The sequence below is a fragment of the Orussus abietinus genome, unplaced genomic scaffold (assembly GCF_000612105.2).
Source record: "Orussus abietinus isolate OABI.00-Male unplaced genomic scaffold, Oabi_2.0 scaffold66, whole genome shotgun sequence".
NCBI classification, from domain to species: Eukaryota; Metazoa; Arthropoda; class Insecta; order Hymenoptera; family Orussidae; genus Orussus; species Orussus abietinus.
The window spans coordinates 105,808-122,535 of record NW_019394234.1 but is presented as its reverse complement, the minus strand read 5'-3'; the positions used below and the strand labels follow the sequence as shown (position 1 = coordinate 122,535).

The following is a 16,728-nucleotide window of genomic DNA, read 5'->3' as shown; positions in this document are numbered from 1 at the left end:
TGCACAGTACACGGACATTTTCCCCTAGCCTGCGCAAATCATGATAACCGTAGGAAATTTTTCAAATGTATATTCATTGAATAATTTTCCACGCAGAATCCAGCTATACATATCGAATAAATAAAATACAGAGAATCGCAAACTGCAACCAGATTTCAGCCAGAATCTAAAAAATCGCCACTATCCAATTAAATCACGGTTTGACAAAAAAAAACAACATCCTTTCCATTTTTTTTACTTTTCACAAAGAACGTCATAAATGCGGAGTCGTCGAATCAGAGAAATTAAAATGATGCAAACAATAATCTGAAATGTATGATTATGCATTGTTCTCAAAACAAGAAACTGCAACGCTTAAAAGTCGAAGTTGCGCATATCGAACAACCGCATTGATTGTTTAGAGTAATGAAACGAGACTATGCCCATATTTTGATAATGAAAAATATTTATTAAATCAATATTGAATCACTGTCTCTTTACATCATCCTAAACAATATACGTTAGTCTCTGATTTACAAGATTTCCATTTTTTAGATGTAACTTATTCCACAAACAGTGTACATCTAGCAACAAGATATTAATGGTAATTGGATCTAAGACCGAATTTTCCGAACAACACCGTCACCTGTTAACGACACTTGCTTGAGTGGGGATTGATTGATTAGTTATCGAGAGCGTTTTCCTATTAAGCCGCGACTGCACCCTCATTTTCTTGATCTTTCGTAATCCAACTGTCCGTAAGAAAAACTTTCCTAAATATACTCATGGATTAATTTCTTGCTAACAATTTTTTCATGCCACCAATATCTATACACTGACTTCCGAAATCTCTTGTATGTTCATTATTACCTAGTTGTACTAACTAGAAATTCGTTATTTCACCAATGCGTGGCCATGGAGCAAATTACTTACAACATACAAATCTTCTGATAGACAATAATGTAATCGTCTTAAATCAGAGAAAATAACTTCGAAGGTAATTCGTATTCCATAGTTTTCACGGTGATTTGGATACTTGGACACATCGTGTTATCAGTAGAATTAGTACGTAAACGTCAATCGAATGGTATAACTTTACACGCGAAAAGAGGAAAACGTCCACTTTCCAAATGATTTCCCGTGTACGAAAAGTCTGGCAAAAACAAGATCCACTTTAATCCATTTCGATGGAACTTCTGCTCTGAATAAATGACCCGTGCGAGCGTGCCAACTTTTCCCCCCGGCCCGCTGTTAATTGTCCAGAAATTAACGATAATTTATTTAATGACCTAGGATAAGGAGTTTTAGAGCAACAGCTTAATGGCACCAACAAAGGTTAAAAACAACTCAATATTGGATCGTTCGTCGTAGTTGCTTTGTCGTCCATATACATGAAATGCTTTATCTGTCCATATACACGAAATATCCGGTATATGTTGAGGCGACTACACAAGGAACGATTGTTATAAAAACCAGACCAATTTGTACAGATTTAACTGATACGTGGATAACGTGTGAACACTTTAGAACTCGATTTAACTACACAGATTAGAAATTGTTACGATTTATCGTAACATGTACGGTCACCTTTGAACGACTGAGCAAACCTAAATAAACGAGACCAATATTAATTGTCTCCCCTTTCTGTTATCTTTGTTGAAAAACTAATGAATTCAATGAATCTACTCGGTATAGCAATCTTTCGTCTCATAGACCAAGGAAAATTGAATTACCAGCCAGCAATAAAACGGAAGATGAATTATTTCTTCCACATTCGTAGAAGTTCCTCAAATCGATAAATTAACTTTGCGAAGTTAAAATAACTAATGACGTTATGTAAGAAGCAACGAGGTCGAAAATCCTGGGAAAATATAATTATTTATTAATTAACTAGGGCGTGCACATTTCATGAACAGATTACATACGTTCGAAATGGAGGACCACGGGAAGACCTCGATCGGTTCAAAGAACTTTATGTACACGTAACATTTAACACAGAATTTTCTGCAAACATGTAGAGATAAAAACCGTTAGATAAAATCTTGATTAGACAGGCTTCTATGCACCTATATTAATAAGGGAGCTCTCGCACATCGGTATTCACGAATCATTCCAATGATCAATCCACTTAAATTCATATAAAATTCTACAACTACGTATCTCTAAACATTCAGTAAACCTTATCGAATCAAGTTAAACACTGAATCTATTCCTGCGGGTTTTAAAATGTAAAAATTACTCGGGGGAGGAAAACCCCAACGGTATTATCGATGCAGCTGACCGAACGACAGTAAAGAGAGGAGAAAAAGAAAAATAGAGAAATTGAGAAATCGGGGTCCATCGAGAGCGGGACAACAGTCGAAGTAGCCATAATTAATATAATTAACGGAAAGGTAAAATAAAATCTAAAACGATAAAATACCTTGAGACCAGGAAGGACCGCCGCGGGGTCTGAGGGGGTCCGGGCCGAGGGTGCCTGATTAGTCGCCCCGTAGCTCAGCTGATGCTGATAACTGCAGAGGATCTTCTTGTGAGCACTGGCCTGGGCTCTATAAGCCGACACGGACAGCTTCATTTCTTCCTTTGACAGACGAAGGGTGCGCTCGCCCCCCGATATCTCCCGGGGAACATTCTTCCTCGATGCTCCGAGCCCGATCAAGGCTGTCCCGATGGGTCCAGGAGATCTCCCAGGTAGACCCTGGCGATCGGCCTTCGAGGATCCCAGAACGTCCGCGAACGATTGTGCCTAGCCTTCGGCGGATCGTTCGATAAACCAAGGATCGGGAGTATTTCCGAGAGTGTCCTTGGCCTTTACCAAGAACCCAAGGAAGAAGAGTCCATCTTCGCCCAGCGAACGTTCACGCTTTTCCCTCGGACACCCGTCAGATCCATCGAGAGCGGAGAAGAACCCAAGTTCCAGATGCACTTTGTACCCCGAACGGGGGATGCTCTCAAGATCTTCGATCGACGATATAGGATGAGATCCGGATTAACGTTGATGGGTTTGGTATCGGATATTCGAAAGTTCCTGCGCGACCGTCCTTCCCGGTAGACGGATTTTCTTTCACTGATCGTTCGATTACTCTCGGGTTGTCCTAGAGCCAAAAAGTCCCCTTGATCCCACCAGGCTGGGAAAACTTGCCACTTGGGAATGTTTACCAACCGGTTAATGACATCGATCGCGATACGTGGAATCCTGGCGGAGAAAACAGCCAGACTTTAATCCAGCCAAGGTAGAAAGAAGAACAAACGGGACGAACACCTTTCCAGAGCCAAACACTCGGGACGATCCGAGGCCACGTCAGGGCTGGGGGGAGAGTAGAAAGATTCTTTACGGTTCTGCAAACGATCGCGACTTCTTCGGTGTCCCTTTGTGATCTTCGGCGGTCGGTTTGACCAAGCGGGATCTCCAGTCTGTTGAGAGTTCCCCTCTTTTCAGAATTTCCTTTCCAGGAAAGCTCGTAGAATCCGGGCGAAGCAAAGCCACAGCGGAGGCTCTCACAATGGTGAAAATCCCTGATGAATCGACACTCCGCATCGGGCTCCAGGAGGCTTTTGCTTTTTCATCCCAGCGCAAAGTCGAAGGGCTTCTTGGGTGGATGCAGCGGTAAATGGGTTGGCGTCCGGAAATCCGGGATCTTCCGCTCCCTTTCGACCAACCAACCCTTAAGCGGTCCTCGTCTCCGGGCGATCCACTTTCGCCGTAAATCCTGTATCCGTGGCGTTTATCCCTGAACTTGCCCGACCTCGCATCGCGAAAAAGCGGGGAGAGGCTCGAGCCCGCTAATGATTTCCTCGGAGTGCGCAGTCGAAGAAATACGATGCCAACGCTGAACTCTGACCCTGTTTCCGACACCTCCCTTTGCGTCACCGGGAGCCAGAGATTAAGTCGGATCCTCTTCTTGCACGTTGAAGAGAACGGGGAACAACGATCGAAAAACGAGGTCTCCGACGACTCCGTTTCGTTCCTGGATCGTTCCGACCGATCAAGCGGATCGATCGACTCGATTAACTCCACTTCTCCCACGCGTTAAACTACTCGTGCCAATTTCCACGGTCTCTCCAAACGTCAACATCGGACCGTTCCACTTCAGGTTTCGCTCCAACCCGGCCGATCAGAAGGTCTGCAAACAAATCTCTAGTACCATGGTGCGTTGCGTCCACCGAAACTGGCTCCTTCGCTCCGACGACCCAACGATCGCGATCGCGATCGAACCGATCAACTCGTCGAGCACTCGAAACTCCACCAAACGTAACTCCGCAAACCCCGACGCCGTTCCTACAAGTTTCGTTCCAATTCCCCTACCTCTGCCCTGAAACCACGAATCTGCCAGGGTCCATCCGATGGGTACCAACCCGCGCACCCTTTCGGCGGCACAAACAAGACCGTCGACGAGTCGCACCAAAGTCACTCGTATCGGACACCCTGCCGAGCGTTTTCTCGCAGCAGCGGACCACTTTCGACGAGTCTCTATCGAAGCTCGCCGTTTCGATCCGAATCTCGGTTCGCGATCCTCAACGGTCCCGGCATCGTCGCGGACGCGTCCCGCTGCTGACTCGGAGCACGAGGGTGAGCGGAGCGTTGGGAGTCAGGGACCAAGACCGACTGGTAAAGGATTCTCCGATACCGTCCGACTTCCTCCCGGGTGGAAGACCGGGTCCCCTCGAGGGACCCTCGTCCGGAGGCCGAGGTCGAGGGCTGGAAAGGGCTCTTCTACTCCTCGCGGCCCTCGGAGCCCGCCTCGGGACCCCCGAGCACTCCGCCGCAGTTGGACGCCTCTCGGGAAAGGAGTCGCCGCGCCGGCGGTCCTGCACTCTCACTGCCCGACATCCACGCCGGGGACGATCCCGCCTCCTCCTCCGCGCGGCTCGCCGAGCCCGCTTCGGCGCACGAGAGGGCCAACTTTTCGCCCACTTCTTGCTCCTCAGCCGCCGAAGCTGGGCGCCAGCCGCGCCCTCTCGGGTGCCCTCGTCCCCCGACCGACGTCCCGACCTGGACGTCCGGGGTGCATCCCTCGGCGTCGGGGCGCTTCCGGCTCCCGCGCTCTCTCGCTGTTCCGCGTCCACCCCGAGGACGATCCCGTCTCCACTCGACGACGTAACTTTCGTCTACTTCCGAGTCCTCGACCGCGCCAGCTTCGCTCTTTCGGGGACACCCGGGTACTCTTCCCCGTTATTCGACGGTTGCTTCCTTCGATATCGATACGAATCGGATTGACGCCGACGTCTCAGCCTGGAAAGCCTCTGCGGGTCTCTTATCGTGGATCCCAAATTTGGGTGTCGATGTCGATATGCATGCTACTCTGGGGAGGAATAATGGCACTCCTGCCCTCTTCTCGCTTGATATCTCCCCCGAAGACGGTGCCCCGACTTCGGCTAATTTCGACGCACGAGAGAAACAATTTTTGGTCCACTTTTTGCTCCTTGATCTTCGAAGTCGGGAACCAGCCACACCCTGTCGAGGATCACCGAGCGTCCAACGCGTTTCCTCCTTATCTGACGACCGCCACTTCCGCCTGGGCGTCCTTTGCGCTTCTCTCGGGTGGTCCCTTCCCCAGGATCGGTGCTCTGGATATGGTCGATTCCAAAGTAGGACACCGATGTCGGTATGCGTTATTCAACGCACGGTGAAGGTCTTCGCATCTCGCCGCCACTTGGAACTGGAAGGAAAAGCGAAACGGTGGAACGAAGCGGGCCGAGATCAGCGAGCAGGAGGTAGATCGCCGTATTGAGTTTCCTCGGGCTAGCGGCACGGAGTCGAAATTGTTTAAGTTCGGAAATTGGAGCTGCGAAGTTTCGGATGAGACGTAGATAATGACTACAGCGATTGGGACATCCAATACGGCGAGTTAGAAGTATCGGCACTCTCTCGCTGATCGAGGAGGTGGTTATCGCCATTTGGACCAATCGGGTCTCGATACTCCTGGGTTCCTGACGGAGCTCGCTCTCTGGAGATTATTCTTCGAGTAATTGATAGGATGTCGATATTTGAAGCATTCCTCGTTTAGAAGACCTCGGATCGGTTCTAATTACGACTTGGTACCGAAGGGGTGGCTTCGGAGTGACGCAGAGACGCGATATAAATGTGAAGGAGGCGCTCTCGAATTATTATATTCAATCTGCCTGAATTCATCCGGTACGATTGTTTATTTGGAGATGTATCGAAGACATTTATTCCCCCTTTAAACCGATGTCAATGATTCGCAAAGAAGCGAAACGTCTGTCGAGTGAGTCAACGGGAAATTTCATACAATCGACGTCAGCCAATGGACTAAATGGATCAAATCTACGAAGAAAATTAAACGCGGCGAGATGGAACCATCAAGGCAGGAAAGAAGAGAGTTCCTATTGAGAATACTCGATCGAAATGGAGAAGGATTCAAAAAATGATAAAGTCAATTACTCGTCGCGACCTTTCGGTGCTTCGGTAGCTCTTGTCTAAGCAAGCAGAAAATTTACCCCATTTAGTTGACTAATGATTTAATACATATACTTATTAAGGAAAATTCAATTTCAGTAAATTGTATAGGTTTATCCATAATTCCATGCACTTGAAAGTACGTTCCGACGTAAACACTTAAGCCTGCACTAATAACGAAGGAGTATGAAATTATTCTTCCTGCCGTTCTTTTATTTCTTTTCAATTCCTCGCTGTGCATCCTATTAGTGTACATCAAGCACTGTCTACCTTTAGTGGAAAAATGTCATCAGAACCCATTAAAAATCTTCTGAAATTGAGAACAACAAAGGTAATCGACGAAATTGTCAACGACTCGATGAAAATTTGTATCTAGTTCGATTCTGTTCAGAAATGTTTAGAATAAAAAAGAGACGACAGGCCAGATAGAGGTTAATCGGTTGTCCCTGAATGTTCGGTATGGTTTAAATCTATAACGTATTGCAGAGGGCCTTTAATTGTATTTCTCCTCTCGAATAAGCTTAACTAATCGGCGCCCAACATTTGTTCCCCTATGTAGAAACGATCCATGAAAACTACTTACGGGTGTCTCAAATGTGTAATGATAGAATTAAATAAATTATCGTAATGTCATTGAAACACCTCCTTTAACGAAATATCCTAACTTTCGGTCCCCCACGTCCTCGCAACCGAAACTAATTCCCTAAACTCGATGAAATATAATGTTGCAAATAAGTATAGAAATAGTGATTTCTGTTAGGAAACGGAAAGTATCTCGAAGAACGGTGTCTCATATTTAGGAGATCCCAAACAAAGGAGACTGTCGACGACAAAAGCGATACAAATTAAAGGAGACCACTTGCAGGGATTTCCTTTTCTTCCTTTTATCGCAAACTCGATATACTCCAAATAGAAAGTCATCGAAAGAAATGATTACAATCCGAGATTGGTTGCCTGCTCGAACGAAAGCGAGTTTCTTATCCCGGAGCAGGGCGTAAGATGAAGAACCACGAAACGAGGGAAAAGAGATGGAGCCGTAAAAGAATGGAAAAGGAGAGAGTCGAGGGAAGGCTCGATTTTGCGGCAAGATGTTGGGAGATTGCCAATAACTTCTGAAAACGATAGTCACAATTCCGCTCCACGAGATCGAGTTCCTTTAAAGAGCCGCCTCGCCGAAACAGAATCTAAATTACCGCGAACTTCATTTATCTTTAATGATTCCTCAATTTATATTAAGTAACGCGTACCTGCATAGACACGAACACCGAGGCACGAGTCTTGGGAAATGTGTATAGACTGTCAATTTCTACGCAAGAATAGCGATTTTCTTTAAAACTTCAAGTGCCAAAGGATGGGATCAAAATCAAAAGAATACGTTTTTTTTTTTCTAAGGAAACTAATCCCTTTCATTGATCTTCTGTCTTTAGACGAGATGTCTCTTTCGCTGCAGATTTCAGCATAAACATTGATGGTTAGAAGTAATCGCTCGACCAATGTTTATTTCAATCACTCGTAGTAAGTACCATACGCATGCGTGCATTGCATGTAGTCCGATACCATTTCTACCAGAGGTAAAAGGTCACAGTAGGCACCTGTTGACCCCGATCTGTCTACAGTAGTTGGTAATCCCTGCCCATTGCCTTGGCGACCGTCTCAGTCCCGAAAATTCGGAGTGCAGAGTTATGCAATTCAATTATACGAATTCTACTCCTAGTCGACAACAAATGCTTCGGTGCGGCAGTGATACGTTGATAACTGATTCACAAATTATTAATCGTTATCATTAATGGAAGAAGAACGCGAAGTAACTCAAATGACGCCCAAGGGTCGATGAGTCGTAACCAAAGGTGTATCGGAAGCAAAACGATAAAGAAGTACGAGCATTGTCCTTGATTATCCCCCTCGCAGTTCGTAGCACAATGAGTGGACGTCGGAGGCGAGTGAAAGAACATCCAAGGTGAAAACGGTCTTAGAATTTATACTCTGCTCCCCTTTAGCTAGAACCGTGCCAGTGTTTGTCCCCGCTGCCCCACTTCGACCGGGTCTCGCAACCCAAAGAACTCCTAACCTCCAATTCGTTTCCCCACGGTCGACCCGCGACCCTTTCAAGTCGTAACGTTGTCAACCCTAATCTGCCTCGCGACCACCGGGTCACAGGTTTCAAGAGAAACGACCCGACGGAATTCGGGACCCCCTAGGCATCACGAGAAGAAGGTAAAACTCCATTCCAGGAACGCGATACCGGAAGATCTCGACCCTTTGGCAGCATCGCAGAAAATCCCCGACAGATAAAAAGTAACAGTCCGAATTCGTCCTCCTAACATCGGGTTTTCCCTGGCCTGCGTCTCCCTATCACAAAACGTCTCGATCCAAACTTCGAGAATCACCCACCGTCCAAGTGTACGATTACGACCTAACTACGCCTCCGTTTCCCGTCCAGTTCCCGCGTGACCTTTCGAACGACCACCTAACCTCAATTATTCCAAATCCGAGTCCACGCGAAGAGCAAACGTTTCCCAGCAATTCGAGCCCCACGCGGTGAATTCAATCGGTCCGAGCATTAATTATCTACGATCTCGCCTCTCAAAAATGATGCCCGCGAAATTCACTGCGTGAAGTAACGACGGACGGCAACGCGTCCGCTTTCCCTCCGGTCCACCCCCGCGCGATTGCAGCGTTCGCGGCGGCGGCGAACCTAACCTCCTCGTTTTTCGTGCCCAGCACGCCCCGGGTCCTTCGGCCGGAGGGGCAGAACGCAACCAGCCTCCGCCGCCCCCTTGCGCGCACTCGAACCGCCGCGGAAGCTTCTCGAAAGAGAAATCACGAGCGATCGCGACCTCGCGCCGCGACGTCCGGCGGGTGACTTTAAAGGTCTCCCTGCGAGCCACCCCGTCCGCGCCCCGCGGGCGCCGGGTCACGTGACACCGGCTCGGGGCGAAGCTCCCCCTCCCCTCGGCCGCTCGCCGGATTGCCGCGAATCTCGAGGACGCCGCTCCGCTCCTCTCACTCGGGTGGGCGCGCTCGGCCGCGACGGATCGCGCGGCGCGGGGAGCTTCCCTTTTCCGCCGCGACGGTGGCGCGGCCGGCGTAACGGGATTATCAGCTCCCGACGTCGAGCGCGGCTCGCGGCGACCTGCCGCCGGCCGACCGCCCCCGTGTGTGCACGCACCCCGACCACGCGCCCCATATTCCCGCCCGATAAACGGATTAAATATTATCATAAAGTCCGCGCGACACCTACCGGCCCGGTCCGATGATTTATGCGATTACCGAAAGCCGATCCTAGCCGGTGGTGGTTTCCTCCTACCCCGTCGGGCGGAGAACCAGGCCGCCCCCCGCGACGACGCCAGGGTGGACTTTGAGGAAACAATGCCTCTCGAATTTACCAAGAATTTTCAATGATTCCTCTTATTCTGAGATATAGATTTAAGTAAACGGTGCGCGATCGTCGATCCGCGTTTCCGATTTATGTGCGGTTACGATTGACTCGTCTTGATTAGATCCAATATGATTCTGCGATCGAATCCTTTAGTAGTTTCGCGATGTTTTGTGAATTTTAGTCTATCGTGGAAGCGATACTTGTGACTCTTATGAATATTACTCGTAATTGACATCGATTTAATCTGCCACCGAATGTTCAAATGCGTTTATTTCTATGCGTTTTTGCCATACGAGTACATTCAGCTTCTCAGGGTGTCAATAAATAATTAAACTTTTGGGTCTTTTGTTTCGGTTGTTTTCCAAACCCACGACGTCGAAGGTAGATCCCATTTCATTGAAATGAAATTCGATCGGATTTTAAACGCGAGCTTTTTACGTAACCAGGCTATCAACAGTGGTTTCTGAATACTGTCGGTTAATAAAAAATGCTTTGATAAAGTATGTTATTTAGAAACTTGGCATTGATTTGTGCTAGAATATTTTGTATTCCGCGTTAGGTCCTCATCTACATAGCTGGAGAGACATTTCTGAAAATCAGTTCCTTCCACTTTCAAAATTGACATTTGTTGTATTTTTTGGCGGAAGCTATTTATATACCAAACGCACATCCGATCCGAACAAATATTCATAAGTAGACGGAATTAATTGCAACAATCGATTCCACGGTAATGTGTGTACATTAACACTGCGCAGCTGAAGTATTAACTCGTGCAGACCACAATGGACGATATGGTTTCGAAATGCTAATATAATTCGATTTGTATTATAATTATGGTCACAGCGAACATTCCGACATCACGCATGACTTCCGCGAACGAATTATAGATTAATAACGCTAATGGATGATATTCTCCGATATCCAAAGTCGTATTATCCCTGATACAAATCTCTTCTTTTCCCGGAGAAAATGTTTTCATATCGTTAGGAAAAATATTAACGGAAGGTCCTTCGGAATACACCAATTTCCAGGAGTGAAAATTTCCAAGTATCCTGGGGGTTGACTTAGTGCTGTTGATAGCGGGGAACTTCGCGGAGTGCACAAGTTTATCGTGCCAGAACCAACGGGATTGTTCACATTCAACTTAGAGTGGTAGTTGGTAGTGGTAGTAAACAGCGAAGAAGTTTGTGAACTCCAAACCTCTGCACCGCATTGCCTTACGGAGATTTCTATCCTCCAACCGGAGCTCAGATTATACAGTCTCAAGAAGGTTATTTTGTTAATTAAGCCCGACGTAGTTTTAATACCCTGTTATCAATTGCCAAGCATGGAACGCGTTTATGAAACTTTAAATGGAACTTTGAGAAACTAATGTGTAACGCGGAGTTGTCCAAGATACATGTACAGGTTAAGAGATTCAGATTTCAATGCGTCGATCAGTTTGGAATCGTTTATCTTAAGAAATCTGCATCGTTTCTGCTCCCCAACGATTCTACTTATTTCTTATAAAATGATAATTAAGAGGTTTCTATCCTCTAACCGGAGCTGAGATTATGCAAGTCCGACGTAGTTTTCATTCCCTGTTATCAATTGCCAAGCATGGAACGTGTTTATGAAACTTTAAATGGAACTTTTAAAAACCAATGTGTAATGCGGAGTTGTCCAAGATAAGTATACAGGATAGGAGATTCAGATTTCAATGCGTTGAACAGGTTAGAATCGTTTATCTTAAGAAATCTGTATCGTTTCTGCTCCTCAACGATTCTACTTATATCTCATGAAATGCTAATTAAGAGGAACGGATAGAATGGTTAACACTTTTCGAGGAATTACCGAGAATTGTGGGAGGCAAAATAGTTGATTGGCATTCCGCGGAAGTGCCTTTCGGTTTCGAAATGGCCATGCATCCGTTTGTCATCGAATGGGCCAAAATTCCAATTAAAACCACAGGAAGTTCATACTGCACCCTAACCGCGGCCTCGGATTGTTGAATTCTTTACCATTAACGCTTAACCGCCTCTATTAATTTTCTATAGGATTAAAGCCTGTCGGGTGCCCAGGCCATTTTATCACCCTCATATTATTCGCGGCCGATTTTTAACGAGCTTTGCTTTATATTTAAGGTCGTTATACTGCAATGCCTACCCAGTGAGTATATTCCGTTAGGCATCATACTTCGTTATCGAAAATACCGTGATTTTAGTTTCAATCGATTACATTGTTACCTTAATCAATTTGTCCAGATTCTGAAATATTTAACCTAAAAGTACTAACGTTACTGCCTTTTGTTCAAATTTTCCATAGGGTTACATTTTTTTACAAACGCGCAGATCAATTTTTGACTCGTATTATCATTCGCAGTCAGTCTTCAACGAGCTTTTTCATATATTTAGGGTATAATCTGCTGAATATTAAAATTTAAACGTTGTCGAAGATAGGACAAACATAGTTTTAATCCATGAATACCATTAATTTGAACAATTGTACGCAATTATGAAATATTGAAGATTCCTCGTATTAGTGTAAACCTGTCTACATGATTAAGAATACTAATAGTATAACGAAGATTAAACGTTTTGTCAATTTAATGAGCATCTGAAGTTTAAATATGTAACTGTTGACGAGAAACTAAACGTTTAAATGCGATAGCCATTTTATTCATTACCGTAGTTATTAGATTGCTCTTCCGAGGAACACAACGGCTTTAAGTTATAACACTGCCTTCTATAATTTGCAATCATAAACATTACAGATAAAGAGATGGAGCTGTCGAGCCAATTTCCCAATCGATCCAATTGACAAAAATATTCCCTAGTAGCATAGAATAATTTCTAATATTTCTTTGTAATCTTTGCTAAATATCTCAAGCGACAGATTTTTTAAGATTTCTTGTAGATTTCATTCGAAGATATTTTAAATATTTCTTGAAAATCTCAATGACATATTTAGTTTCAATAATTTATAAACATAGAGAAATATTTTTTAACTCATTAACATAATAAAAACACATTTTTTACTTCGCGACTATTATCGGACACTTCATTTGGTATCAAGAAACACGAGAAATTTTTCTAATATTTTCGGTCCGCTATTTCATTATGGGGGCAAAACGTGTGATTTTGATTTTAAATATTTTTAAAACGTTTCTAATGAATTCGGTAGATAATATTTAAAAAATACTTGTTTTAAAATGAAACGAAACGTTTTGTATATCTGGTAGAAAATTATTATGAAAATACAAGGAGCTAATATCATATAAATATTATAGAGATAATATTCTAAAGTAAACGTTTGGCAAATATTTCAAATGTCTGCTAAATATTAACAAAATGTACGATATTCGTTAAATATATAGAAAATATAGGACAAATATTTTCTGCTACTAGGGATTGAACCGATTAGTCTGCCGCCGCGTGAAGATGTAATTCCGTACATATAGCAGTGAAAGATTTTGCCAAAGTTATAGCCCGAGATATGAGGGGCGAATGCAGACATATAGAGGGGAGCAGGACCTGGAAGTAAAAGGATCGAATAAATATTTGCTTCGAAATCTCGTGGCACGGGAATTGGATAGAGGAATAATTTATGCGATGTGGTCGAGGGCTGCACGCGGTTCCTTACTTTTGCAGAGAAGAGTGGAATGCCCTCTCATCCTCGATTGATAATTGAGAATGAATTGTAATATGCACCTTTAGAGAACGTAATCTCAGCATAAAAAGTCCTCGTAAGAAGATAAAATATGGAATAAAAGCAATGCCGAAAAGTGGATCAATGTTCGACTTTATCTACCTTACCAGGCTATAATTCTGATATGGCGGTCCTCAAATCTGAGCACTAAACCCTATTTGATCGAGTCATAGATTATTTCCGTTTCTGGTGCAGATACCACTCCGTGCACTAAAACGGAAATTATTTACGACCAGGCCTAAAATATTCATGTCAATAACAAATGCCTATATTCAAGAGGACTTGATGGGAATCTGTACTATTTAAGTACACTCCAGTGATCTAAAAAATCAACCTTAGTCCAGGCACTAACCATACATTTTTCAGGTAAGTTTTCATTATATCCCCAGCATTCTCAAATGTCTAAGCACAGTGTTCTCCATTTTGTCCCATTACTCCTGTGTTTCCCTACAATTGACTCTATTAAAAAAAACTCGTAAAGGGAATACTTATTCCGAAGTACGCGTTTGTTCAAAAGGAAGTGCACTTAGATCGATGCTAAATTACCCTGAACAGGTGAAACGAACAGTTTCTGTCCCGGAATCCAAAGAAAAGACCAAGATAAGAGGTTACTAGGTAAAGAAGAGACCATGGTGGGGAAAAACCATGTTTTCGAGCGTTGGGACCTTCCGAGACGCCCAGATCGTCGGGGTAATTTCTTTATGGGATTTGGCGGTTTCCGGTGATAAAACTTTGCAGCTGGGGGGGAATCTCCTTCGAGTTGTTAGGGCGAGGCAGGGAAACTCGAAGATATAACCGAGGAAACGAACGACGCGTCTGCCAGTGATGGACGATAAAAAAAAAATGTTAACCGAGACATTCGGGGTGCGGATGAACGGCTTTGCGGACAAATCAGGATGTCCCTTAACTCGGAGGGGAGAACTTTCTCCGAATTCCCGGTCCCTTCTCGAAACCTTCGTACTCTGTACCTCGCTCTGTACATGTTCCCTCCTGCGAAACAATTAATTTGATATACCGATTCCGTTCCCGTTTTTTAAGACATCTGACAAGGACTTCGAGTCGCATTTGGTGACAACCTGAGAACTGTAAAGAAGGGACAAGAATGTTCGTCGGCACGTCGGGCAAATCCGACCATAAAGACCCTGAAATTGTCAGACGTGGAGTTTTAAGGTGAAGTGAAACCCCCTTCAAATCAGTCGATTCGAATACAACACTTTTTTTTAAGGGTATTAGACCAAACTGTCCGAAATTTTGACACGTCATTCCTGATCATCTAAGAATTATCCTGACACATTCAAAATTTGGATTTTTGGAAAAACTTTTTTAACTGTGCCCAGACCAGAACCAAAATGGCGTCGACTTCTCATATTTCGATCGAGATACAATTATCCAAGGCTATGATATGAGAAACGAAAGGGTCAGGACAATTTTACGACAATTTAGAACACTCTGGTAATCGATAAACTCGCATTTGAACGGGATAAAGGCAAAAAAAGTGTTGTATGCGTTTCTATGCTAAAACGATGGGAATACGAGGTCTCAGAATGAAAATTTAATTGATCTGGAAATCACAGATGGCGGAGGGGGTCCCTCTGCAGTCAATTAGGGCCCCAGAAAGCATGAATCCAGAGGATTTCTGGAGTTTTGCTTCGATTTCTTGATATGTATTGTACAAAAACGACAGGTGGAGCATGCCATTTGGTACAATACCCAATATAATTCGACACAGCTGTCAATATAAAAACGAACGTCGACAACGTAGGCATTTAGAAAAATTTTCTTTATCGACATCGATCAAGTTCCTCGACGTGTTTCACTTCACTTTAAAACCATCCCTAACTGCACGCGTCCACTTGGACTTTCCGCGCGCACGTGTCCACCCTGGTGCCGAACCATCCGGTGGCGGATTTCTCCCACTATCGTGCGATGTCTAACCGTTTTGCTCCGATGTGATTTTCCGAACCGATTGATACACCGATTCGGTTCCCGTTTTTTAAAACATCTGACTAGGACGTCGAGTCGCATTTGGTGACAACCTGAGAACCGTAAAGGAGAGCCAAGAATGTTCGTCGGCACGTCGGACAAATCCGACCATGAAGACCCTCAAACCGTTGGACGTGAAGTTTCAAAAACCATCCCTAACTGCACGTGTCCACCCTGGTGCCGAACCATCCGGCGGATTTCACCCACTATCGTACAATTTCTAACCGTTTTGCTCCAATGCGATTTTCCGAACGAACCGAACCAAAATAGTCTCTGTCGAACCTCCACCCGGAACGCATCTCAACCTCCATGTTATCCGTTATTACTTATTGTTAATAAAGTCTACATTTTTTTACAAACACCCGAGCACCGAACTTGAGTGCTCAACCAGTACCAAGTATCTAGGTACTTGGATCGATCAATTTGATGGCGATTAACGGAGGCCGCGAAGTGACGTCAAACGGAGGATACCTCCTCGGCGGGTCTCGCGAGAGACCTAATAATACCTACACGTATTGTCCCTCGCATCGTTGGCTCGTTTAAAGCTGTGGCAAAGGGGCACTAATAATAGGTTTTTATAAAGTCACCGGTTATAATTCCTCCTCCGAGAAGCCAGACCGAGGGGGCGGCGGGCGGGTCCGCTTTTTGAAAAAGTTCACCGAGCTTCGGCAAGCCGGAAATACCATCCGGCTCCTTCGTAAAGCTCTTCGAGATAATAATAGAGAGTTTGCAAAATGTCGGGGGAGCACTCAACTCGGCTTCCAGGAGGAACACAAGGGGTTCATCGAGCCGAAAGGGATGTCCCGACTCGTCCTCGCTCGAGACGTCCTTTCGTCGCGGCATCGTTTACAGCCCTTCACCAAATTCAAATTACTCGAATTCAACCCTTCTTCGGGTTAATCGACTTTTACTAAGCTGAATATGCCGCTCGGAGGATACGCCGATATCTGCTCCTTAAATGAAAAGTTTCCGATATCGTGCCTTTCGTTCGTCCACTGTTAAGGTGACGTGAAAGGCGCTGAGAAATTGAATCGAGGTCGATAAATTTAAATTCATCTATACCAGATTTGGTGGTAACGTCATTTTGAATAATCAATCGGTGACTTAAGGGGCGCGTTCTGTTACCGACATTTATATTTATGTTGATGTATTTTACAGTCTACGTTGATAATTATACAAACTAAAGCGTTCCTTGATTTAAAATCAAAATCACACGTTTTGCTCCCACAATGAAATAGCGGAAGGAAAGTATTAGACAAATTTCTTGTGTTTTTTTATACCA

At 44.7% G+C, this 16,728-nt stretch overlaps 1 protein-coding gene across 1 annotated transcript in view; it reads right to left on the bottom strand.

Moving 5' to 3' along the window:
• The window catches only part of LOC105699152, a 138,557-nt gene extending 136,003 nt beyond the window's left edge, over nucleotides 1–2,554 (bottom strand). The window contains exon 1 of the mRNA XM_023434804.1: nucleotides 2,402–2,554. Within this exon, the coding sequence (XP_023290572.1) occupies nucleotides 2,402–2,554 (153 nt within the window). The remainder of the gene's footprint in view (nucleotides 1–2,401) is intronic.
• Between the last annotated feature and the right edge of the window lie 14,174 nt (nucleotides 2,555–16,728).